At 53.2% G+C, this 24098-nt stretch overlaps 10 protein-coding genes across 10 annotated transcripts; 5 read left to right on the top strand and 5 right to left on the bottom strand.

Annotated features, from left to right (window-relative positions):
• Positions 1–1085: 1085 nt before the first annotated feature.
• Positions 1086–2353, top strand: PUNSTDRAFT_89290 (N-terminal nucleophile aminohydrolase; the record flags this gene model as incomplete). Its single annotated transcript, XM_007385405.1, has 6 exons — positions 1086–1259; positions 1315–1465; positions 1518–1586; positions 1654–1796; positions 1847–2117; positions 2167–2353. 6 exons carry the CDS (start codon positions 1086–1088, stop codon positions 2310–2312), a joined length of 954 nt encoding a protein of 317 aa, XP_007385467.1. The 3' UTR covers positions 2313–2353.
• A 918-nt stretch (positions 2354–3271) lies between these two features.
• PUNSTDRAFT_126985 (uncharacterized protein) lies at positions 3272–7038 on the top strand. The gene is made up of 20 exons (XM_007385404.1): positions 3272–3698; positions 3747–4018; positions 4081–4308; positions 4370–4418; positions 4468–4601; positions 4650–4744; positions 4795–4836; positions 4890–4946; positions 4996–5092; positions 5144–5246; positions 5298–5334; positions 5393–5414; positions 5466–5479; positions 5529–5585; positions 5638–5920; positions 5977–6000; positions 6053–6128; positions 6177–6675; positions 6729–6852; positions 6910–7038. Exons 1-19 carry the CDS (start codon positions 3413–3415, stop codon positions 6808–6810), a joined length of 2457 nt encoding a protein of 818 aa, XP_007385466.1. The 5' UTR covers positions 3272–3412; the 3' UTR covers positions 6811–6852; positions 6910–7038.
• A 398-nt stretch (positions 7039–7436) lies between these two features.
• On the bottom strand, positions 7437–7892 carry PUNSTDRAFT_135855 (uncharacterized protein; the record flags this gene model as incomplete). Its single annotated transcript, XM_007385403.1, has 1 exon — positions 7437–7892. One exon carries the CDS (start codon positions 7890–7892, stop codon positions 7437–7439), a length of 456 nt encoding a protein of 151 aa, XP_007385465.1.
• A 113-nt stretch (positions 7893–8005) lies between these two features.
• Positions 8006–9671, bottom strand: PUNSTDRAFT_126984 (uncharacterized protein; the record flags this gene model as incomplete). The annotated part of the gene is made up of 5 exons (XM_007385402.1): positions 8006–8674; positions 8729–8834; positions 8885–9005; positions 9061–9420; positions 9473–9671. 5 exons carry the CDS (start codon positions 9669–9671, stop codon positions 8522–8524), a joined length of 939 nt encoding a protein of 312 aa, XP_007385464.1. The 3' UTR covers positions 8006–8521.
• Positions 9672–10037: 366 nt separating this feature from the next.
• PUNSTDRAFT_121360 (P-loop containing nucleoside triphosphate hydrolase protein) lies at positions 10038–14385 on the top strand (the record flags this gene model as incomplete). The annotated part of the gene is made up of 9 exons (XM_007385401.1): positions 10038–10112; positions 10164–10347; positions 10418–10560; positions 10627–10675; positions 10738–11921; positions 11974–12954; positions 13012–13887; positions 13940–14110; positions 14170–14385. The coding sequence occupies 9 exons, from the start codon at positions 10038–10040 to the stop codon at positions 14383–14385; spliced, it is 3879 nt and encodes a 1292-aa protein (XP_007385463.1).
• PUNSTDRAFT_53548 (uncharacterized protein) lies at positions 14382–15466 on the bottom strand. Its single transcript, XM_007385400.1, has 2 exons — positions 14679–15466; positions 14382–14629 (listed from the first exon to the last, which is right to left on the bottom strand). Exons 1-2 carry the CDS (start codon positions 15435–15437, stop codon positions 14597–14599), a joined length of 792 nt encoding a protein of 263 aa, XP_007385462.1. The 5' UTR covers positions 15438–15466; the 3' UTR covers positions 14382–14596.
• Positions 15467–15667: 201 nt separating this feature from the next.
• PUNSTDRAFT_71680 (uncharacterized protein) lies at positions 15668–16530 on the bottom strand (the record flags this gene model as incomplete). The annotated part of the gene is made up of 5 exons (XM_007385399.1): positions 15668–15809; positions 15868–15946; positions 16010–16109; positions 16163–16246; positions 16300–16530. The coding sequence occupies 5 exons, from the start codon at positions 16528–16530 to the stop codon at positions 15668–15670; spliced, it is 636 nt and encodes a 211-aa protein (XP_007385461.1).
• A 430-nt stretch (positions 16531–16960) lies between these two features.
• Positions 16961–19201, top strand: PUNSTDRAFT_53547 (uncharacterized protein). The gene is made up of 3 exons (XM_007385398.1): positions 16961–17121; positions 17172–18164; positions 18220–19201. The coding sequence occupies exons 1-3, from the start codon at positions 17071–17073 to the stop codon at positions 19123–19125; spliced, it is 1950 nt and encodes a 649-aa protein (XP_007385460.1). The 5' UTR covers positions 16961–17070; the 3' UTR covers positions 19126–19201.
• A 118-nt stretch (positions 19202–19319) lies between these two features.
• PUNSTDRAFT_104704 (glycosyltransferase family 22 protein) lies at positions 19320–21342 on the top strand (the record flags this gene model as incomplete). Its single annotated transcript, XM_007385397.1, has 6 exons — positions 19320–19574; positions 19633–19737; positions 19796–19923; positions 19975–20133; positions 20195–20941; positions 20991–21342. The coding sequence occupies 6 exons, from the start codon at positions 19320–19322 to the stop codon at positions 21340–21342; spliced, it is 1746 nt and encodes a 581-aa protein (XP_007385459.1).
• A 114-nt stretch (positions 21343–21456) lies between these two features.
• Positions 21457–23953, bottom strand: PUNSTDRAFT_154813 (uncharacterized protein; the record flags this gene model as incomplete). The annotated part of the gene is made up of 4 exons (XM_007385773.1): positions 21457–21523; positions 21577–21851; positions 21915–23560; positions 23614–23953. The coding sequence occupies 4 exons, from the start codon at positions 23951–23953 to the stop codon at positions 21457–21459; spliced, it is 2328 nt and encodes a 775-aa protein (XP_007385835.1).
• Between the last annotated feature and the right edge of the window lie 145 nt (positions 23954–24098).

Raw genomic sequence — 24098 nt, 5'->3', positions numbered from 1 at the left:
ATGAATCGGGTGACGACATTTTGTTCTTATTACTTTTCTTTCGTGCCACAGAGCATGCTCCTGCATGAGCGGCGCGCAGCCGGAGTGCAAAGCGTGAAACTGAAGTTCGTCTTCCTACCTATGATACGTCCTTGCCCTTGACTTTACATCTGGTTCGTGGCGGTCTTGTAACACAACATGATCCCGCGAACGTTCACGGAAATAGTCTGTCCCAATCCTCGACCGACACTACGCAGACGATCAAATCCTATGGCACGGAGAAAGATAAGAGGACGACGTACTGTCCAGGGAGGGCGATATCATAACAATACCAGCATTGGCGACTATCTGCGGTCCAAGGGTGACACTCGGCGACCCCTACATCAATACGCCTGCCGTACCACATCCAGACGGCCGAGCTGCTCTACGACCCTGTCCACCAGTCTCTGAACATCCTCAGATGAGGAGTTGTCCGCAGTGACCTGCAGCGACCGTCAACCTTTCTCATTGATCACGGCGCAGACTTCGTCAAGTATTAGCGATTTGCTCTTCAAGTCGTTAACCGCCACATCGTTTCCGTCTTGAGCGAGGCGAAGAGCGACTCCTTTACCGATTCCTTAAGCTGCTCCATTAACAATAGCGACAGGCAGCTCAGTAGATAGTCGAAGACCGGTGTCAGGAGGGGTTGGTACACTGTTCTCGAATCAATGACTGCCATTTCGCTAGGTTCTTGTCGGATTCGGAAGCGCGTGCTATAGGGTTGGCTGGGAGTCGATGCTACTCTGCCCCATGCCAAAGCCGATCGAACTGAAAGACGAAGCTGAAGATGCCACAGCGCAGTGATAGAAGGCACTCAGCCAGCGCTGGCCCCTTCGGCGTGCAAGATCTAACCAACATTTGAGACGATGTGTGCTTGGCTAAAACGGTGGTCGCTGGTGACCGCGAGTACTATAGCGCGCGGGGGTGGTATTTTGCCCGGAGGACGGTAAATGATAATATATCCGTTAAGTACATTTCCACGATATTGCCGGAACGGGTAAGCGGCGACGCGTCCTCACTGACGCGGCTCGCGCGACTGGTACTCACTTCATCTTACCCCGTTCACCATGAACACCTTCGTCACCCGATTCTCCACTTCAGGTGCCGCGAGTGAACTCAGGAGAGTGAAGGATACTTCGGCGGAAGATGAGGACTGCTCAGATGTGATGTGGGGTTCGGAAGCTGGCTTTGGCAACCTCGCCCGCGGGGTGCCCAACTTCTCCGTGCCCAACGTTCCTGATGTGAGAGATACAAACTTGCGGATACATGATAGAGCCACTGAAACCTTCTATTTAGCCTGCAGCTTTCTTGAGGCTCCATACAGACGATCACGCGGATCCCAGCTGCCGCATTAAGATCAAGCATGGTACCACCACGCTTGCATTCCGGTTCCAAGGCGGAGTGATCGTAGCGGTTGATTCTCGAGCGACCGCCGGGAGCTACGTTGGTGCGCTGTAGTGGAACTGCATAAGCGCTCGGTCGCTGACCTTCGTTTGAAGCATCGGGCACTGTCAAGAAGGTCATTGAAATCAACCCCTACCTGCTTGGCACTATGGCTGGTGGCGCCGGTGCGGTCGTGTCTCTGCTATGGAATCCCTCGGACTGGCCGGCGCTAATTACCCATACTCTATATAGCCGATTGTCAATACTGGGAAACGTACCTGGGAATCCAATGCCGGCTGCATGAGTTGCGGAACCGGGAGCGCATCTCTGTCGCGGCTGCTAGCAAATACCTCAGCAACCTCGTTTACGGCTACAAAGGGATGGGCTTGAGCATGGTGAGGTGCATGTGTTCTCGGAAGCTAAAATCATTGCTGAGATCATATAGGGGACCATGATCTGCGGTTGGGACAAGACAGGCCCTGCTGTCGTTTATGTCGATTCCGATGGCACGCGGTTAAAAGGCGATCTTTTCTCGGTTGGATCCGGCAGCACCTATGCGTATGGTGTTCTTGACCAGGGCTACCGGTGGGACCTCACCGACGAGGAGGCTCAAGAGCTCGGCAGGCGAAGCATCTACGCCGCTGGTCATCGCGATGCATTCTCCGGTAACACATGCAATGTTTACCACATCAAAGAAGACGGCTGGAAGTTTATTGGTGAGCACATTCAATCTTGTTGCATGTGTATATTTGATTGGTTTTGCAGGCAACTTCGACGTCTCGCAAATGCACTACGAGGGAGCCGGAGATGTCCCCGGTTCAACGCATGCCGCGTATGGATACGATATTCGCACAGAAGGGAAGAGCTCTTCGGATCCTCCTGCACCAGCTCCCGTCGCCGTCGAGGCCTGATGTACCGTATATGTATGATGTATCATGATTCAAACGTTCACCGTAGTCAACTTGACATGACGTCACGCGATCACTTGGCTTGATTGATCGTCGCGGGCGGAAGTGTTCGTGGTTCGATGACTTGCTCAGACTCGACCACGTTCCTTCGTTATGAAGCGACTATTCCGCAAGACTAAGAGCCCTCCGCCTCCCGTCTCGACGACAGCGGCGGCACCGAACCGGCCAATATTACATGCGGCGAGCCTGCCTCCAAGTTATACCCTACCTTCAGTCCCACACCCTTGCCCATACAATCATCTCGCTATTTTACCGACCCCGGAGGGCCTCCTCATACGCCCACATGTTGCCGGCTTAAAGCATCCGGCAACCCATGTGCGGTTAGCCTGGGGTCAAGCAATCTCGGTAGAGGAACTTCAAGGCGATGGCGAAGCAGACGGCCGGGACTGGTCCGAGAGCGTTGTTGTGTACGGGATTATTGGAATCGTAGAGCTATATTCTAGTGAGTTACTCAGAAAACGTGTATGAATATGGAACCTGAAGCGGTGTCAAATTCTGAAGCATCGTACTTGCTTGCTATCACCAGCAAGTCAAACATAGGAAACTGTGAGTGCCGTATGGTACTGTGCAGGTTGATGCTCAACCTCGTGGTAGTCCTAGATGATGCATATACAGTCTACGGCGTCAAAGGCGTTACTGCTATACCCCTCAAAGAAGATAGAGCAAGGACAGTGCTCAATACACTCGCAACCAAGAACGCGGCACAAGCACGGCTCTCGCTTTTACATACAGCATCAGTGAACACTGTAGCAAGTGATCTGGATAACTTTCCTCCTGAAGATGTGTCGAAGGCCTCCGATGAGACGCAATCTATTTCACACACCCCTCGTGTCAAATTCGCCGATGAGGAGCAGGTGAAGATTATGACACCGCTGAACTCAACGGAGTTCAAGCCAGAGAATGAAGACGATCCCAATACTCCGTCATCTGGTGCCTCTACCCCTTCGTCGGAGACATCCGTGAACACCAACTCAGTGGCTCAGACGCTAGCGAAGCGGCTATCGTTTTGGAACAAACTAGCTAAGCGACCTCCGCAGTCCCCAATGGATATCGTCGACGAGGAAAATGCGGATTCTCACGGCGCAGGGGTGGAATCCCGTGATAACTCTGACGCTCCAACTTCACTGAAGCACGACACCGAAGAAGTAGTCGATGCAGCCGCAGAGCAGGATGTGCAGTCACCTTCTGAGGTCCTGGGGGATATTATTGACAGTCGTGCGCCCGAGCCGAAAACGCAAGCGGAGCAGCATTCTGAACTGGAGGATAAGATTCTGAAAGAAATCATCCGCGAGTACACCAAGGGCGGCATGTATTTTGCGTACACGTTTGGCACGTTTTCCGCGCACCTTTGTTACTCGTCTAACTGGTCATATCCAGATATCACGCGATCTCTGCAGCACAAACAGGAGGAGATTGCGAAGTCGAAAAGGGAACATCATCTTCTTTCCGACTTGAACGCCTTGGAGACCCCGACAACGACAGCGTCGTCTTCCGCGGCTTCAGGGATCTCAGATGCACCCACTGAACACCCTGACTTGGAGAAGGTTGACGTCCTTGCGGAAGTGTACCCCACTTTACCCCTTTGGCGCCGCGTCGATCGCCAATTCTGGTGGAACGAATGGTTGTCCAAGCCATTCACAGAAGCAGGAGTAAGCTTGCTACACCCGACGATTGAAGGGATATGGCCATTGCTGATGTTAATTCTCAACAGCTACATTCATATGTCCTGCCGATCATGCAAGGGTACTATCAAATCGCCGCATTCCGAGTACCGCGTGAACCTGAAGAATCCGAGGAAGGCAAATCCGCGTTGGTGGACTATATTCTCGTTTCCCGACGATCAAAAAACCGTGCTGGGCTCCGTTACCAGAGAAGAGGAATCGACGATGAAGCGCATGTTGCCAACTTCGTCGAGACAGAGGCCGTCGTTCGAGTTGACGTGAGAAAATGTGATGCCCTTTGCAAATATGAGTTTCACTGACCACATCCGGACATCACAGCGTGAGGGCCATTCAAACGTTTTCTCATATGTCCAAATTCGTGGATCAAGTGTGTCGTGTTCTTTCTCCTAAGGATGCTGCTAAACTCATTTTGCTAGTACCTCTGTTTTGGTCCCAACCTGGGTATAGCCTGAAACCGGCCCCTGTCCTTGCGTCCGACCGGACGCATAGCCAGCAACTGGATGCCGTGCGACGTCATTTCCAGAGGACTGTGGGGCACTACGGGCCAAACGTTGGTCTTTATCACTTGTCAGGCATGTCATAACTCAATCTGTCATAGAATGTGGTAAACCTAGCCGAACAACATGGGAAGGAAGCGGCTGTCACTTGTGCATACCGTGACTTTGTCTCTGAGATGGCATGGCCTGATGTGAAGTACACCAGTCCGTTTTACCCAATGAGACTAGACGCGAGCCAGAACCTAGCTATACAGAATATGACTTCCATGCCGAGACAAAGGGCATGAAGTGCGTCAGCTTTTCCCTTTAAACTCGTTTTTATCCTGACCATTGAACAACAGATATGAGAATATCTCGATGTTAATCGACAAACTAGAGCGTACCTTCGAACAACAAGGGCAAGGCTAGTAATCGATTCTTATTTTCTTCGCTAACCTCTTTCTTCAGGTATCTCTGGATATCGAGTGGATCGAAGATGTCGGATCAGAAGGGCGTGTTTCGTGTCAATTGCATCGACTGCCTCGACAGGACGAATGTAGTACAAGTAAGTCGTAGCCTCCTTGCTTATCCGCCTCGCCGTTGATCCACTGCGGAGTCTGCTTTTGCTCGTCATGTCTTGAACAGACAACTAGGTGCGGTTGCTCTATTGAATACGACAGAAAATGGGCGCACGGAATTAGACGTCGTGTTCAATGATGGTAAGATGATTATGTTTACGCTCGCCTTCAGATTGATATCTCTTCCACCAGTATGGGCAAATAATGGCGATGCCATCAGCCGTGCATAGTATGTTTCAACAGGTTTGATATCTCTCGACATCGCGGGTATGCTGACTATCGCTCAGTGCTGGTACTTCTGCTCTGAAGGTACGTTCATTGTACACATGAGGTTTTGTCACTCATGGCTATTATTATCAGGGAGACTTTACTAGGTGCGTGCTTTGAACTCGTATTATCGGCACCAGCTAGAACTATAACCAGGACAGGTAAACGCGATCTTGGCGGCATGCTGAACGATGGCATCAACTCGATCGCTCGGTTAGTCTACCAACATCCTTGGCAGATATCGTCTTTGTTAATATTTTCCAAGGATGTACACCTCTACATTCAGTGATTGGTTCTGTCAGGCCGTCATCGATTATATGCTGGGTTGTCGGACACTCACAGTCTTCTCGGAATTCTTGCTGAAGTTACAATCGTCTGACCCTCGTGATATGGTCCGAATCGCTCAAATCAGAGCGGACGCCATCGCAACATCCGTGTCTCGGGTTCTCTCCGAAGGCGAACGGTTACTTTCTGGATGGACCGTATTCTCGCCCGAAGCATTGAACCGAAAGATGGCGGATAGATTCGAGGAAAAGGTCCTTCTCCTGGTAAGCTTTGTGATGCGCCATAGCCGAACGTTCGCGGCATTCTGATGCCTCCTTAGTCTGTTCGCGCGCTTTACATCGTAGTAAGTCGCTCTCTTCCCGGTGGAGATGAGGTGGTCATAGGGCTGTGCCTAGAGCTACGACTACACACTCGAGAAGATCAAAGTATTCCACCGCGTACCCTTGGGCGACATTGAAAGCATAGAGAAAGGTACAGATGAATCGTTACACAGATTCGCTCACTCATCTGCTATCGTAGGTGCATATATCATATCCCCATTGGAAGAAGCTAGTCGCGATCCTCTGCAGAACGCAGGATTCATGGTCACCTGGCGCAACTCTAACCTCGAGACACGGATCACAAGCTACTCGGTGCGAAACAGTATTGAACGGAAGTCAGCATCCTCTGCGCCATCCTCCCCTACTAAACCGACCCACTCCGGGCAATCGACTGCCCCTCCGCCAAGCTCTCTACCTCAGCAGAGTATCGTGCGCAGATCATCCGCGCTATCGAAGTTAATCGCCAAGGCTGCACCCGAGGAACCTGGCGAAACCACCTTTGCCGCGTTCAAGGCTTTGCCCGTTGACCCAACAAGACGACAACGCTCGACAGGAACGTATGCAGAAGATTCAGATGAGCTCGCAGGGGCCACGAACAGCAGGGAGGCTGTTGACGCGATGGTGGAATCAATACGACGCGCATGCGCGGATATCGGGAATGTTCGCGAGAATTTGGTCAAGGACGTCGACGTGGTCAGGTTAGTGTCCTCGTTTATCAACGTCAGAGAACAATCCCTGACATTTGGCACAGTTTGACGGAGGCACAACGGATGACGAGTGTATATGCTAAGATGGAATATGGTGTGAAGAGGCTGTTGTGGCTTGGTGGTTGATCGTATAGAAAACCCTGTGACAGTGCCGTATACGTATCACCAGTAAGCACCCTCGTCCTCTGGAAAAGGCAATGTTCTGATAACAAGGTCTGCCGGAAGATCATCTGGTGGCGGAGTGTCGCCCGTAAGGGTCAAGGTCGAGAGTGGTACGCCCTGCGCTCTTCGAGCGCTGACGATGTTTTTGAGCGACTTGCACTCTACGGGTAGGCTTATGATATGGATACTCCGAAGCTTCGGCCAATTGGGGGACAATCGTATATTGTCTGGGTTCGACAGTCCGTCTTGTAAAAATTGAAGAGGGTCCACGCCTCGTGCGCCCTGCAAATCGAGTTGCTCGAGTGCGGGGAATGCCGCAAAGAAATTGTCCTCCGCCTGCTCCACCGAACCTAGGTGGATCAACGCCAAGGACTCCACGAGAGGATATTTCAGCGATGTTTTCCGTCCAATATGGCGCACAAACCAACACCAACACTGATCAGTGAAAAACCTGATCTCGAGCGACGTCAGCATTGGCATATGTAACACGAGGAAGGGACGGGAGACTTCATCGGCCATTCGCCCAGGGATTGAGAGGGTGAAGTGCCGAAGATTTCGCAACGTGAGTCGCTCAAACCCTGGCGGGATATTCAAGACTTCGCCCGAAAAGACCAGACGCTGAGTCCTGAGGGAGCCAATAGCCAATTCTTCATATCCTTGTACGCTACTCCGTACACGATATCGATGTCCAATTCGGTGAGCGTGTCGAGTAAACCCGACGTGTGTTGCAGGATGAGGTTGCGGACCCTGAGCGATTTCAAGGCAGGCATACCGGAGGAAAACGGGGGACGGAATAGTCCGAACTGGTTTCGTGGTGCAATGAGCTCCAACCTCTGCAGCACTGGTGCGGATGCGCGAGACAGGTGCACGACCATATGGCCCATGTCGAACGAATGACCTGATTCTATCAGGACGAGGCTGCGGGTTCGATGCATATTGGATGATATGACTTCGATGGTCCGTTGCAGCAGTTGTCGCCGCGGCTGGGAAGTCATGGCCACATCGAGCACTAGCTCGATGGTCGACTCCTTCGACCTCGCAAGCATGAGCTCCAGCGTTGCGATCCGAGAACTTCTGATAATCGACCAGATGGAAGGGTGACCCAAGGCGATCGCTCGCCATCTCCGCGATACATGGGAACATGTGAAGGCGAAGGGAACGGAGTGGAGTTTGCAAGGGAGGGCTTGTCCGAGTTGAAAGACTAGTGCAAGCAGTTCATCGGGGAGCAGTCTGTCCAAGGATGAACAATGATCCATCGTGAAGCGCTGTGAGGAGACCGTCCGGGTGAAAGCGGCATATGAGCTTAGGCAGCAGTGCAGGCGCCGGCAGCAGGAGCCTGGAGCATCTGCACAGTCCTAGGGAGCCGAAAGATGCCGTTGTTGCCGCAGACAGTTACATACGCGTTCGCAGGACTGTATGTAATGCGTAGGACGATTCTAGGTTCGGAGAACATCAGTCTACCGGTGCTCAGTGCGGAATGCGTCCAAGTGAACATGAGGCCGATGTTGGCGAGTGCTGCAGAGGGTTCTCGGAATCACGAGGGTCTCTTGATCCTTCAATTTATAGGTACTACAGAATAACCACACTGTCAGAAGACGGGACAGGCGTCGACCGAGGTCTGCAGCAGCAACATTCATAAAGCGGATCATGGGTGCAAGCATGCACGACGAGTGTGCTAGGTCACAGTGACGATTTCGCCACGCCCATCGCGGAGCACGACAACCTCCACATCGAGTTTCTCTCCAGTGTCGCCACAAACCACGTCTGTAGGATCTAAAGGATTGGTCTTGATCCGCCTTGCCTCGAAGAAGGAGCGACCAAGGATCACCTATGCATCATGTATCAGCGGGAAGAACGGCACAGGGAGGTGGAGGAGATTTACGTCGAAGTGCGACTCTTCAGCGAGGAACACGGTGTGTGTAATCTTGGTGGGTATCCGACCGTCAAGGCAGGGCGTAGGGCCGATAGATATAGGCCATTTGCCAATGCTGAAATGTGATGAGGATCATCCCCAAGGCACCGAATGGTCAGCACTCACTTCACCAGCCCACTGTAGCCATAAAAGCCAGGCTCGGCATCTCCTGGGACAAATCCATGACGAATAGCGAATTTGCGAGAGAGGTATATGTGACGATGGCCCTCTTTCAACAACATGCGCACTGTTTGCCTTCACGTCAAGGTGACGATTATGGGGACGAGACTTTGGCGACTGACCATTATTCACGGAGCCTATCGTGCCGATAACAGTGCGGACACCATTCTCACTGTGGAACTTGTCGAACTCGTATTTGTACTGCGGTACACCAGCTCGCTCGGCCTTGGTCATATGCGACTTGCCACTCTTCACCGAGTCAGCGCCTCCACGCGATCTGCGCGTGGACGTACTCGGTGGCTTTGGGGAGGCCGAGCGCCTGAACAGGTAGAATGACGCATTGCGGTAGGCTGTTGGGGGTGGCAACGGTCTCGATGGGTCGTGAATGTGCAAAGTCGGGGTGGTGTCGACGGACATCCTTGACGGACCAGCTTGTTGCGCTGTCGACTTCTGTCTCCACGAGAAGATCGTGTAATCGCTGTCTGACGGGAACGTATGATATTCCGTACCATCAAGGATGGATTCACAGCTTACCATCGTCTAGGCTCCATACCGACCCATTCCACTCATACTTCACCCAGCCTGGGGCAATGTGGGCTCTATCGTATTCGGCACTGACTTTCCGCGTGAGGGAGTCACGAAGCGATTGAAACGAGTCCTCCGTGAGTGAGTGCGGTATGGCGAACGAGTTCGCAGGCGTGTGTACGTTGATGATCTGGAGTTCGGAGGACATGCTTGACGAGATGCAGCGGGTTACAAAGGGTCGCAACGTCGTCAGGAAGCTCTATATGTATGCGCAGCAAAGGAGACGAATGCGGATCGGCTCGCACGGATGGCGGAGGTGATCGAGCGCGTGCGGGTGCGAGCAGAAGCGGGACACTGCGGCAACAAGGCGAACAAGCACCCCAGGCCAAAGGCTCGTGGAATCAGAGCTGTGGACAGATTGAAGCATCCTGTATCCCGCACAAACGGTTGCAGGGTATTGCGTTTGGAATGAAAATGAGTCCAGCATACGCCAGAAACCCGCAATAGGGAGGTGCGTCGAAGGTCATGGACGTGCTCCCCGCATTTGGCGGTCAGTGGCCTCCGGCCAACCCCAATGGACCGTATACCCCCGCCCCCGACATACGATGTTGCGGTTAAAGGCTTGTCCATAGCAGTTCCTCCGTACAAGGTAATTATCAACTCCCTCGGGAGAAACGCGCATTGACCGGGAGAATGTCAGGCTTATATACCCACCCCGATACCCATTCCTATCCCAGGGGCTCTCATACGCTGGCAACAGAACCTGAGCAAGGCCAACAATGATGCTTCACAAGCGCAAAGTGAAGATGGGCTCATCGTCCGGAACGTAAACGCGCAAGTCAATGCGGGAGAAATGATGGCGATTATAGGTGGTTCTGGTTCTGGTGAGAATCCCGTTTGTCTGAGACGCCTGGACTTGCGAAGACGGGTTGTTTACGCATGAAAATGCTTTAGGAAAGACCACCCTGCTGCATGCCATTGCGTCGAAGCTCAATGGTCTTCCAATCGCCAGCGGCAGCGTTCTCGTTACCCCGCATGAGACCGAGTCCACCGGCAATCCGCGGGGAGGAGAGGGGCACTTCAGAGGGATGAGCAAGGTGAGCACGTTCCACTCAAAAACCACCTATCCACCTTATTATACGTATGCTCATATCCGCGTCCAGATCCTTGGATTCGTCCGACAGAACGACTACCTGCTACCTCATCTGACAGGCGAGTCTCACGTTCATATGTTGCGTGCTATATTTTCCTTCCTGACATCCTGAACACCGCAGTTCGTGAGACCTTGGCGTATGCCGCGAGCCTCCGGCTTCCCGTCTCGGTCGACGCTCAAACCCGTCGCCTGATCGTGGAGCAGACAATCCAGGAGTTGGGGCTTGCCGAGACAGCGGACACGCTCATAGGTGGATCCGGACGCAAGGGCATCTCCGGAGGGGAGAAACGACGGGTGTCTATCGGCTGTGTCCTCGTTAGCTTACCCTCTGTCCTCGTATTGGACGAAGTGACCACGGGCCTCGATTCCTTCACCGCATTTCAGCTGCTGGAGACTCTCCATGGCCTCGCTCGGCATGGAAGAACAATAATACTATCCCTTCACCAGCCTCGCTCGGATGCATTCCCTCTGTTCTCGAAACTGTTACTTCTCTCACACGGTTCGGTGGTTTATTCTGGCGAGACCAAGGAGTGTTTGCCTCACTTTGCATCTCTGGGCCTTGAACCGCAAGATCGTACCAACCCTCTTGATTTTCTGATTGATATCTCCAGCGTGGACTATCGAGATGACGTGCAAGAACAGCAGAGTCGAGAGCGTGTAACGACTCTTATAAGACGATGGCGAGAAACGGAAGTCGCTCGGCACGAAAAGGAAGAACAACATGGCCGAGGACCGCTGTACCGGCAAACGTCCGCAGGATCTCTCGTTTTGGACGCCAACAGCGACCACCACGCTCCGCGATCCAGCACCAGGCGACCTCATGCTATCAAACAGGCGCTCATCCTGCTTCCCCGAGCAGGGAAAAACATGATCAGGGGTTACCCCGAGCTCTTTGGGCACCTCACTCAGGCCGTGGTCCTAGGTCTCCTCGTTGGGATTACATTCTTCCAGCTCGGCGGCAACCCGGCAGACATACAGTCCCTCAAGACCCTCTGCTTCCAGCACATGGCCATCTTCTACTACATGACCCAGGTTGTGTGGCTATTCAAGTGGTGTACGACCCTTGTCGTGTATGATCGGGAACGAGACGACGGGCTTTATTCCTCTTCCGCGTGGTTATTCTCAGAAATGGTCGCGTGGATGCCTGTCAACATCGCGGCACCTTCTATATACGCCATTATGGTCTACTTCATATGCAACATGCGCCGGGACAATCTCGCAGGCAATCTCGGCGTATTCGTTGCCGAGAACATCCTCCAACAGATGTGTTTTGTGGTTTGGGCGCTGTTCGCCGCTTCGATGGAGGTGAGTAATATTTGGTTTCCTTGTCATGCTGTCGCTGACGATCAATGCGCAGCGGAGCTTCGCGCGTGCATCTCTTCTGGGAAATGGTCTCGCCATATTCTTCATTCTGTCGACGGGATTCTTCCTCGTTAACGTACCCGGGTGGATACGCTGGTTCCGTTGGCTTTCGCCGTTCTTCTTCGGATTCCGCATCGTCGCCTTGTCGCAGTTTCGGGGACGCCAGTTTGACTGCGCGGGCATCACTGGCTCGCAACTTGCTCAGTGTAATGGAGACAGCGCTCTGCGAAGTTTAAGGATTTCACCTGGTCAACCCATCTATCCGATGTTCTTGGGTTTACTGGGCTTCTTCGTGGTGGTACTCGGCATCTCGCTCGTCATCCTCACATTTTGGAAACCGGGAGGTGTCAGACATGCAAGAAGAGTGGCGTCCCACTTCAAGGGCAAGGATCATGCAAAAGCGGAGATAGATTTGATGCGCACCTCTGTGGAGGTCAAGGTCGATGATACACAACTGCGCCATGTCCGTCGAGTTTTTCCTTCTGGGGACAAGGTCGAAACACCAATTTTGGATCACGTCAGTGCTACATTCCGTAGCGGGGAGCTCTCATGTATAATGGGACCTTCCGGCAGTGGAAAGTCTACATTATTGCGCATGATTTCCGGACGACCGATGAAGTCGGGGCCTCTGAGCACTTTCGTCCCTGGAGGTACAATCACCTTCAATGGCGAGCCAATCTCGCATCGTAACCGGCATCTGTGTGCGTTCGTCGAACAAGACGACGATTACCACATGCCTGCGCTCACGGTCCGCGAGACTCTACGTTATGCAGCGATATTGAAGTTGCCCAAGACCGTGAGCCGGAAGCGCAAATTGGCCAGGGCGGAAGAAGTACTCAAGATGCTCGGTCTTCGTGATTGCGCTAATGGCATGGTGGGCGGAGAATTGCTGAAAGGCATCTCTGGAGGAGAGAAGCGCCGTCTGTCCTTGGCTTGCGAGATGATCAACGATCCTGCTGTCCTTGTCGTGGATGAGGTCAGTTCTCTCCCGGTAGTCGGTAGTCGTTTCGTCTACTGATCAGAGTGACGACAGCCTACGAGCGGTTTGGATTCCTACACTGCGCGGAACGTCATGGAGGTGCTTCGCGAGATCGCCCGTAGTGGGCGAACCGTCATCGTTTCTCTCCATCAACCACGCAGCGACATCTTCCAGATGGCGGACAACGTCATGCTCCTTGCTAAACACGGGCGGGTGGTATATCAAGGCGCCCGCGACCAGATCATCCCTCACTTTGCGGTTGCCGGGTTCGTCTGCCCTCCTCTGTTCAACCCTCCGGATTACTTTTTGGACATCATATCGGTGGATGTTCGCAGTGACGAAAAGCAGGGGCAGACTCGGGCACGGGTTGAAAATCTCATACAGTATTGGCGCAACCACGAGGCCAAGGCAGTGGAAGGTTCACCAGAGCCCGAGGTTCGGACTACGAAGCCGGAAGATACTGTAGAACAGAAGCGTCAGGAACGAAGCCCCATATACATTGCTTTACCCGTAGTGCTCGAGCGGTCATTCCGGAACGCATGGAGGCTACAAGATATCTTTTGGACGCGCCTCATACAAGCTCCGTTCCTTGCGATTTGTTTCTTCATCTTCTTCCTTCGCCTTACCAAAGGCCCTCCTGGAGCACAAGACCGGATTGGGATTGTTGCCGAAAGTACATCCGCCATACCCTTCGTCGGATTCCTCAACCTTGCAGCCTTATATCCGATGGAGAAGACGGTCTTTTTCCATGATTACAGATCCGCAGGTGGGGGATACTCATCGGCAACCTTCATAACGAGCTTCTCCATCTTTGCCATCGTCCCCGAGCTCTTGGCTGCGCTGCTCTACGCCGTCATCATCAACGTTGCCACAGGGATGCAGACCAATGCACGCATCTATTTCGAGTTTGCAATTGGAATATGGGCTCAGGCGAGTTGACGTGACGGGACCGAATCGCAGAAACTGACCTGCAGGTTTCTAGCTTAACTTCGGCGAGTCGATCGGAATCATGTTCGCCAGCTTTTTCGATACAATGGGATTGTCAGTGTCCCTCGTTTCCGTGTTCTTGACGATCGCGAGTCAGACGAGCGGTGTTTTCTCCGCAAGCATCGCCCAGTTTCTCGACGACATAGCATGGATCTTTCCAATGAAGGTGCGTCAGCGCGAGTTCATATGCAAACTACCTTCCTCAAGTTGACGAGCTCTTATCAGTATTCTGCGCGCGTCTTGCTCACCAATGAGATGCGAGGCCTGACATTCCATTGTACGGAGCAGACCATTCAAAGCGGTGTCTGCGTCGCCGCGACAGGACAACAAGTTCTGGATCTGTTTGACTTCCACGACTCGACCTGGAAATTGACCATCATCATGGTCGCTGTTACGGTTGGCTACCGCCTACTAGCGTGGCTAGTCCTGGCGTTGAGGTAAGTGCAGTCTCCTGACCGGACGCGGGTATTTCAGTTGACACTATCACACAGGATGAGATATGTATAGATCCACGGGAGCGACGCTAGAATTAATATAGTTGTCGATGATGCATTGTATGGTAGATTCCGCAGCGTTTCGTGCTGAGGATCAGCGAATGGCAACTCCCGACCCGTGCAGATACACTATCTTCAACTCCGACATAATTACTTCCTCAACCACCGCGTTGTCTCGAAGCGCGGAGTGCCTGTGGAAAGCTTTAGCAACTATAAAGTGTACTACGTAGCACCACGCACCCTTCGTCGCTTCTTCAACTTGTGTTTCTTCATCTTCGACCTCCTCTTCCGCTTCGTGCTGTCCAAATAGATGCCGTAGTTCTCGAGATCAGCCTCGTTCGGTCCTTCTCGTGTGGCGGACAGATCGAGTCCCAGTTTCTTGAGCGCCTCCTCCCATGCAACGGTGCTCGCCACGTTGCTCATCACCATCGCCCGTGCGAGTTGCCGAGCGGTATCTGCATCGGCTTCAGGTGACAGCTCGTGGCCTTCGTAGAAAGCGTTCTGAGCGTCCAAGCTAGACAAAATCGAACTTGGCGTTGGTGCGGGAGGTGGATGCGGGAAGGACGAAAGTGCGGCCTCCGGTGGCGATTCGAACAGAGAACCGACATGTTCGGAGACTTGGAGGAGCGGGCGATCGAGTGAGAAGAATTGGTGTAGTTTGAGGTCTTGGGGAGTGATGGACGGATGAACAAGAGTTCGTGGCTCGAAAGGAACGAGGTGTTGCGGGGTGAAGGGCGCCAACGAGAAGCTTGGAGTACCCAGCGGCGTCTCCGACGCAGACGCAGACGACGCCTGCGTGGCGGACTCGTCCTGGGATCCTTCCGGCGCGGCTGTCGGGCTCGGGCTCAGCTCGGGCTTGGACGTCGTGGCCTTCACGGTGTTGGCCACGGGAGGTTTCGCCGAGTTGAAAAAGCGCCCTCCACCGCCGGACTTGGTGAAGACAGAGTAGGACCTCGTGCTCGACGGCACGATGGCTAAAAAGCGGCTGAGGGGAGCCATGGCCGCGGAGGCGGTCGTCGTTCGGAGCCAAGTCAGGACAGACAGCTCTGCGTGGATAACTCGCGACTCAATGATGCACGTGACAATGAAGGCAGGCTCAGACGCAGAGGCAAGCCTGCGAGGACTAGCAGTGGCCGAGTGGGATGAATGCGGTAGCTCAAATCCTGTCTCAACTACTCAACGAAGGACACAGTGGTATATAGTGATACAGAGAAATCTCCGACAGTATGCTACAGCGCTCTCTGGCGCATCCTGGCACTGACCGTCCTCAAACCTGCATATACTTTGCCTGGAGGCGAGCCCAAGATGAGGGAAACAATGGCATCACGAGCGATCTTGATATTCTGGAACGATCCCAGGATATGTATTTTTCTGATGAAGCGGGTTGAGTCTCTGAAACAGCATTGCCCATGCTGAGACGTCTACGCACGTATCAGCTAGGATTATACGCGTTCGAGTTGTATTCTCGATGGTGAACTTTGTTTTGCCGTCCTGCCCAGCAATACGACCTGTTTAGCACCAAAGCTCTCTGAGTATACATAATGCAGCGGGCGGAACTAGTGATAACTGACCTATCGCTCGAGAGAGATGATCGCCATGGAGGGTCTTCACATCCTTGATCTCAAACGAGTCAAGGTACAAATCGTCGAGCCGGAGCAAAGCGATTGCATCCTGGATATAATGTATGTCAAGTATAAGGTTGTAACCTCTGATGTAGATCCTACATTGACGTCGAAGCCCAATGCGAAGGCTTTCACAAAATCGGCTCCTTTCTGCAGAGCGCCAGTATCTTTCGTGTGCTTGGACGTCTAAAAAGCAGCTTATTAGGACATGCCGTACGTGAGACATGGCATGCACATACCCTGACTTCGACGGCTTTCCTGGGCACATTCATGCGCACTTGGAGTCCCAACATCTCCGTCAACGGCCCAAATATATTGATCCATTCTCTCTTGAGTGGGGTCATACGGTGAGGCGGTATTGCTATCCTCCTCGTCTCGGATTTCAGCGTGCCCTGTGCCGCAGAAGCAGGCGCAGGCGCAAACAGTGGCGCATCGCCTACGGCTGTCGCTGCCGCCTCTGTATCAATCATAACCTCATCGTCCGCTTCTGTCGCTGCCGATACAGTGGTGGTGGTGGTGATGGTGGTGGTGGAAGCTTGCGGTTCCTCGTCGTTCATAGCAACTTCCTCCGCAGGGCCATCCTGCGCAACCAGGGTGGACTTCTTCTTGGAGATCTTGCGACGATTCTTTTTTGTGTGCGCTGAGGTGCTCGGTTCTGAGTACGCCACAACCATATTGCTGTAGATCGATGGGAGGCAGGACGTCGAACGAGATTGCAAAAGCGGATGCAGTCCTCGAGGCGACAAAATGATGTAGCACGTGATCTACTAGATCTCCGTTGTCTTCTCCTCGTTCACGGCTATGGCGAGCAGGAATCTCAACGAGACCCGAACTGAAGGTGGTGGTACACAACAGGCGCATTGAACAAATTGATCTGATGCAACAGATATGCAGTGTTACAGGCGTTGCTGCATACGCTATCGACAGATGGAACGGTACCATCGAAACCGAACGAAGGCCGCTACACCGCTGAGCAGGTACAGAAGCTATCGAATAAGCTCGAAGAAATCATGGGCGATGCGAGCATTGCCAACGATCAAAGGCAAATTGGCGACGGGCAAGTATGTTACGCATCCTCGTATACGTTGGGGTGCTTAGACTATCTGTGAAGATGGTGAACGAAGAAGGCCTACCCATCGTCGATATCTCTGAGCCGGTCTCAGAGGACACCTTCCTTACGCCAGTCCCGCGTGTTACGAACACAACAGACAGGCTTCAGAGTTCAGTCACTCTCACCGAAGAACCACCTCTTGTCCCGCTGTCGTCCTTGCCCGCGGTGGAACACGAGCGCCTGCGAGACCAGCGCAGCAGAATTCTCGACATCCTCGAAGAAGAGGAACGGGAGCACGAGGCGAATGAAGAAGCACGACAGGAGCAGAAGCGAAAGGAAGCGCTCGAACGACGGAAGAAAGAAGCCAGTGATGAGCTCGATAAGCTCAGGGCGCAACGAGAGTTGCAGAAGAAAATGGGAAAGGCGTTATTGAAGAACATGGCGGATGCGAGGGAGCGTGAGGAGAAGATGCGAAGGCAACAAGAAGCGGACGACGCACAAACCCTGCGCGACAAGGAGAAAGTCAACGCGCTCAAGCCGAGGAAGAGCGTGTCGTTTGCTGCGCTACCCAAGGGGACGACCGGCGACCATGACATACCCATCGACAGCGCTTCAAAGAAGAAGACATCAGCGACACCGACAATGAAGATTGACGTTGTTGAGCGATTCCCGGGCAAGATCTCCTCAGGGCCCGGCACGCCAGTCCCCAAGTCGGCCTTTGACCGCATACCCGATTCCGACGATGAATCTGAACTTGAATCCCCCGTGGCCCACGGAACTGCCCGCAACCAAGATCATCTTGCTGAGGAAGATTCAGACGAGAGTGGTAGACATGTGCCCCACTCGTCCAGCGATGATGATGGAGGAATGGAGTCGGACGGTGACATGGAGGAGTTCGACCCCGACTTCGACCGCATACAGCATCAACGTGAAATCGCGCTCGCGTACTACGAAAAGCGCAATGCCATTGGTGTCGATGCGCATAGCGCAATGACATCGCACAAGCACGAAGCAGACGAAGGTCTAGGTTCTGAACATCCTTGGGATCAACCGGTCAGTGTTCTGCGTCCGACTCTAAAGCGTGGTTCTAAGTTCACCGACTGCGCAGGAGGTGCCGCTCGATGCCACTCTTGCCGGACCGCCCCCAAAACCAGCTGTATCGCGCTTCAGAGCGGACCGGCATCCTGAAATGGCAGCACAACCGTCAACATTTATTTCCACGTCCCTTGGCGCATCTATCCTGCCAGAGTCCGAGGGGTCAATGTTACAAAACGCGATCCACCGCGGCAAACTCGTGGACGACGATCTCGTGGCTTACGATAGTGAAGACGAGGACGACGATCCCGCGGTGCGAGAATTGCTCAATGCACTAGTCAGGGGCGAAGTACAAAACACGGGACCTGGGCCTCAAGGTCCGCAGGTTAAAGCAGACAATAAACGGAGCGCAGAACCCGCACAGAAGGCGTCGAGATTCAAGGCGACACAAGATCCCTCAGTCTCCCGAACTGCCCGCTCACCAAATAACATGCCTATTACCGCCGCGTACACCACCGAGCCAAATAATTCGATTTCGACAAATGTTTCTGAGCGACGAGCACCACAGGTCAGGAGTTCACCCAGCGCGTCTACCACGCCACGGAAGGAGGCCTCATTTTCGCCGAAGACTACCCCTGCCCCGCCCAAAGCTACACCCAGGCTCGCGAGAACGTCCGTGAACGGCTCCTCGTCAGGTTTCACTTCCATGGTGCTCGAATCGCCGTCGTTTCAACCGCCAGCGCCGCACTCATCGCCCTCGCAGTCTCTTCGGCAGGCTGAATCAGCTCCAACAACTGGGGAAATGCCAGGGAACATCGTCATTTCGCCCTCATATCCGCCGACGAACCGACCCCAACGACCACCCACTGTCATGTCCGCTGCTGTGCTCGAGCGTACAGTGAGTGCAACAAAGGCCAGTGCGGATGAAGAACCAAAACGAGAGAAAAAAGTTTCCCGATTTCGGATGGAGAGGGTATAACAGATCCTTTCCCGGGGTTGCGGAGGCTTCTGTGTACCATGTAGTACTTTTACTCGCTGGGTTGATCCATTGTAACTGCCAATCGCAACACTGAACCCCGGGCCGTACATAAAAGGGTCACATGATCGTAAAGCGGGGACACTTGGTCATCGACGTCGACATTCCCGGTCCAAGTCCAGTGCGCAATCTAGCGGATGCCCACACTACCGTCGGGAGCTTGGTTGGCACTGGCATTCCGCGTTTCAGTTGCTCTAGTAACGCGAGGCTTCTTCCAGCCAGACGAGTACTACCAATCACTCGAACCTGCTCACCATCTTGTCTTCGGCTATGGACAGCTTACCTGGGAATGGCAAACCTCGCTGCCCATCCGAAGTGTCATCTACCCTGCTCTGAACGCGGCTGTATATATCCCCCTGAAAGTTATTGGATTTGACTGTGGCTTGATGCTGGTAGGTACGTATGGTACAGCCGAGGAATAATGCGTGTGTACTCATCGTGAGCTGTTAGATTTACGGACCTAGGCTCATTCACGGATGCTTAGCAGCTATCACGGATATTTACATCCGTGATTTGACTCGCGAGGTACTAGGAGTGCAATACGTTTTGACAGCGGTATGTGTTTGGACAGTGAATGGTATACACACATTTGTCTGAACTTCCGTCCGGGTAGAGCTTTTTGTCTCTCACCTCGGTGTTCCATGCATTGGCCTTGTCTCGATCTCTATCAAACTCGTTGGAGACTTCGTTGACGACACTGGCACTTGCGTCTTATCCATGGAGACCGTCGACGTTTTCCAGGTAGTTCCAAGAATCTGGCCCTTCGATCGCTTCTGCTCACTCGAAATACAGCGCTCGCATGCGAATGTGCTTGTCCGTTGCTGCGTTGACATGTGCGGTACGGCCAACGAATGCGATCCTATGGGTGCCCATGTTTGCGAAGTTGGCTTGGCAGGCTCGCCTTTCGGGCAAGAAGCTATTGGATGTTCTCTCGAACGCCTTACTCATAGGGTACGCGTCGTCGCATTGTATGACCGCAACCTCACAATAACCAGCGTTCTATCTGGCACAGCTCCATCGCATCGTGTCTGATTGTCATTGCGGATACCCTGTACTACGGACAAGTAACTTTCACGCCTCTGAACTTCCTTAGGACCAACTTGACATCAGTGTCGCTTTTCTATGGATCGAATCCCTGGCACTATTACCTCTCGCAAGGTCTCCCGATATTGTGTACGACGACACTGCCCTTCGCCGTACATGGCCTTTGGCTACTTATTCGGACACCCATTTCCGATCAGAAGTCGAAAAGGCAGTCGTTTGAAACCCGGGGTGCCGAAGGAACACTAGGAGGTCTGATCATCTGGACCATCACAATATATTCATTGGCAGGACACAAAGAATGGCGCTTCCTGCATCCCTTGTTGCCTCTTCTTCACATTTGCGCCGCAAAATCGCTTGTCGATGTCTATTCGACTCCACAGCAGTCGAGAAGGGCCGGGACGAGCGAAGTTGCTCGTTCGTCGTCAACAACAAGCACTTCACCGTATCGATATCTTCCAAGATTGGCTCTCACCTTACACTTGACGCTCTTCGTGCTGTCTTCGATATACCTCGTGTTCATTCATGGCAGTGCCCAACTCGCCGTGATGTATTATTTGCGCACACTACCACCTTCGGGATCTTCCAATCCGGCTGCTCTACGGTCGGTTGGATTTTTGATGCCTTGCCACTCTACCCCATGGCAAGCCTACCTGCACAGAGAAGATCTGAAGGACACTGGGAGAATGTGGGCAATCAGTTGTGAACCACCGTTGGCGTAAGATTGCTCAAACCGCTTCCTTCACCCATACTCCTTTCTCATCAAGCGCCTTGTATAGTGGTCAAAATATCTCTGAGTATAGAGACCAGACTGATGTGTTCTTTGCTGACCCTCTGCGTTATTTGAGAGATCGCTTTCCTGATACGGTGGATCCTGCTTACCCCCCATCGCCGCATCCGGTCACACTCCCCGGTCAGGCTGAAAATACATCCCGAGCTCAATCATGGCGGCACGAGTGGCCGAGTCACTTTGTTATCTTTGGGTCGTTGCTGAAATACCAAGGGGTGTCGAACTTCCTGAAAGGGCAAGGATATGAAGAAATATGGGCAGTGCGAAACGGATGGGAAGAGGACGACAAGAGAAGGGGAGGCGTTCGAGTCTGGAAACATCAACAATAATATTGGTAGCCGTGCGACAGTGTTTGGGATAGTTACATGATGAACTGCACAGCTGCGATAGCGATGAGAATATGACCGTCATAGCGATGGTGTCGAAGCAATGCATAGGATTCTTCATTCAGCCACGTCCGAGTCGTGACCCTTCCCCTTTACTTCCTCGTCCTTGGTGCTCTTGAGTAAGCTGAAGATGGCCGTTGTCATTCAGAGTCAGCGAATTTATCTGAATTCACTCACTTCTCCAACGCTTCAGCGTCAAACGGTGGATCGGTTCCATCGCCCACCATAACTTTCACTCCCTTCGAGGGTACGCCATCGACAACGACGTAAAGCCACCCCGGTCCCGGGGGGTAGATGCCGTTATGTGGCGGGTTAGAAATATCAATCTGGCGGACTTGACTTGAACTGTTGCCTGGCCGCATGGTCGCCTGTAACCTGACCATGCGGGAACTGGCGTGAATGGCATGTGTCACGAAGCCAAGATCCATCAGAGCCACTGCACGTTCAACCCCCTTCAGTATTCGGCGGATCGCAGATGTTCAGGCTTTCTTACCTTGGATCTGTGACGCATCCACCATTGACTGCGGAACATTGACCTGTAGCGACGCCCCGTTGCCCTCACCATACATGAGAGTATTTGGGACGCCACCAACGATCTCGGGCCGTTCTCCGCCCATGTATGGCGGTCGCAACCACTCCACGCGATACTCTGTCCCATAGTCAACTTCGCTGCGATCCAGGTTTGGATTGCTCCCGGCTATCATAATGTCTCCGTTCGGGGTGTACGTCGCGATCGAGTGGTAGAGTCGAGGTATTGCGCTCGTTGGCATGCCCTGCGTGGAGAAACGTGTTCCGGAAGGCGCAGAAGGATCATAGAGGACCGGAGAAAGAACTGGATTGTCGGCATTGGATTGGCCAACCTGGTTCACGACGTTGCCGTAGCCGGATATGCCGGTCCCAGCTCCGTTGACAATGACGACTTGTCCGGTAGGCATCAACACGGCGTCAGGCATAACTCGGGCTTGAGGCATCTTCTCAGATTGCCAGCCTGCAGAAATCCCTGCATCATCGAGTACCATCCGGAAACACAGGTCAGAGGCAGCTTCTTGGGAAGAGATTTCGCTTCCAGGCCTGCGATCGTCAATAGTCGAGCCGCCGCATATGAGGACCTCCGGGACGAAACCATTTTCGTACGTGAGAGGGAGGAGGGTAGCCGTTCCTGTCATGGGATAGGTCACCCGGACGCCGTTCGGAAGAGAAGGCAGTCGCTGCTCAGTCGCGGTTTTCCAATCGTAGATCATGGTATCTTGGTTGGCCGCTACGAAAACCCTACCGCTTGGCAGGAGGATGGCGATTGGGAACAGGTTTGAATTCAGGGTGTCCACCAGGAACGGCATGTGTACTGGAAGTCCTTTCGACCCGTTGATGGATTTTGGTGGGAAGTATTCAACCGTTGGATTGTTGGTAGTCGCATTGTTCATCCACCCGCCTTTGGTAGACCCGCCTATAATCATGACACTGCCATCATCCAGCCGGACAGTCGACGCATACCACCGAGCGGAAGCCATCCGTATCCTTTGGTGATCCTCGGTCATGGCGCATCCCTCCGCATCCGGAGATTCACAGGGTTCAAATACGCGTATTGCTTGCAGCCCATTGGCGTCCCCAAAATCCGCCGCGCCCGTGTGATCCTCGACGATTGGGTTTCCGCCTACGTTGATGAGGGTTCCGTTTCCAAGAAAGCTGCCGCCGGCGCAGAATGAATTCGACTGCAGGCTTAGAGGTTTGACCGCATGCGTATCCAGGTTGTAAAGTGCGGCCCAAGCAGGGTGGCCCTCCACAGTGAGCGGGTTGTGCTCGACCTTGTCAACGATGAGCGCATGAGTTGAGGATATGATCGAGAGTTGCATGGCGTGAACTCCGGTGGATCCTTTCTGTACGAGCTCCCACGCAGGTGCAGCAGCAAGGCTCTTGAATCTGGATGCATCCGGAGGAAGCGTCTCCGCAGTGTAGGTTCCGAGGTTGGGAGGACGCGATTGAGCCCCTTGGGTGACCACGAACGCGTCGACGGTCATAGTCGTTCCGGCCGAGAGCTCATGCTTGGAGCCAGTGTTCACTATTTTGAGCATGTGTGTGCGGTCTTCGAGACCGAATTTCCAGAACAGGCGTTGCTGTTTTCGGGCGACATCGCTATACGTATCGACAGTTTGCACAAGTTGTCCTGTGATCATCGGTCAATGTACGAGCCATACCACCAAGATGGTGATAACTAACCATCGACATACACGTCATGTGTTCCGTGGGTTTGACCTATGTTTCCGAACCATTCGACGCCAGTACCTCGGAACATGAACGAACACGATGCTTCCGCTTTGTGTGTTTGACGGAGAGTGTTCGCAATATAGGAAGCAGAATAAGTGTTGAGCCACAATCCAGAATAATGAACGAGAGGAGATGCCGAGTCGTAGCTCTTGCAACCCTCCGGCACAAAATATGGAGTAAACGTCGTGAGCCGCCTAGACCCTGGAGTGACTTCACCATGCCATGCGGATTGCGCAGATGCCAGTAGTGGAATGAAAAGAGCGCTTAGCATGCATAGCACTGCCGGAACCATAGTGTGGTATGCTAGGAAGTAAGGACCGCCTTTGCTCAAACGCACAGGTAGATCTCGCATTTTCAACTTGGGTGGATTGACATCTGTCAAAGAACGGTCCGAGCGCGCTCTCCCCGGAGCACCGGCATTTTCGCGTTTGGCAGAA

Source organism: Punctularia strigosozonata (genome assembly GCF_000264995.1).
Source record: "Punctularia strigosozonata HHB-11173 SS5 unplaced genomic scaffold PUNSTscaffold_9, whole genome shotgun sequence".
Classification (NCBI taxonomy): Eukaryota; Fungi; Basidiomycota; class Agaricomycetes; order Corticiales; family Punctulariaceae; genus Punctularia; species Punctularia strigosozonata.
This window is presented reverse-complemented; position numbering and strand designations above follow the sequence as displayed.

Bases quoted from the DNA above. Each gene is read 5' to 3' on its own strand.
- PUNSTDRAFT_126985 (XM_007385404.1), top strand. From the start codon at position 3,413: ATGGATATCGTCGACGAGGAAAATGCGGATTCTCACGGCGCAGGGGTG. The intron at 4,745-4,794 runs GTACACCAGTCC...GCCAGAACCTAG, and splicing joins ATGGCATGGCCTGATGTGAA to CTATACAGAATATGACTTCC. The intron at 4,837-4,889 runs GTGCGTCAGCTT...ATTGAACAACAG, and splicing joins GCCGAGACAAAGGGCATGAA to ATATGAGAATATCTCGATGT.
- PUNSTDRAFT_53548 (XM_007385400.1), bottom strand. From the start codon at position 15,437: ATGGCTCCCCTCAGCCGCTTTTTAGCCATCGTGCCGTCGAGCACGAGG. The intron at 14,630-14,678 runs GTGCGTGGTGCT...AGCTTTCCACAG, and splicing joins AGTTGAAGAAGCGACGAAGG to GCACTCCGCGCTTCGAGACA.
- PUNSTDRAFT_53547 (XM_007385398.1), top strand. From the start codon at position 17,071: ATGGGCGATGCGAGCATTGCCAACGATCAAAGGCAAATTGGCGACGGG. The intron at 17,122-17,171 runs GTATGTTACGCA...CTATCTGTGAAG, and splicing joins GGCAAATTGGCGACGGGCAA to ATGGTGAACGAAGAAGGCCT. The intron at 18,165-18,219 runs GTCAGTGTTCTG...CCGACTGCGCAG, and splicing joins AACATCCTTGGGATCAACCG to GAGGTGCCGCTCGATGCCAC.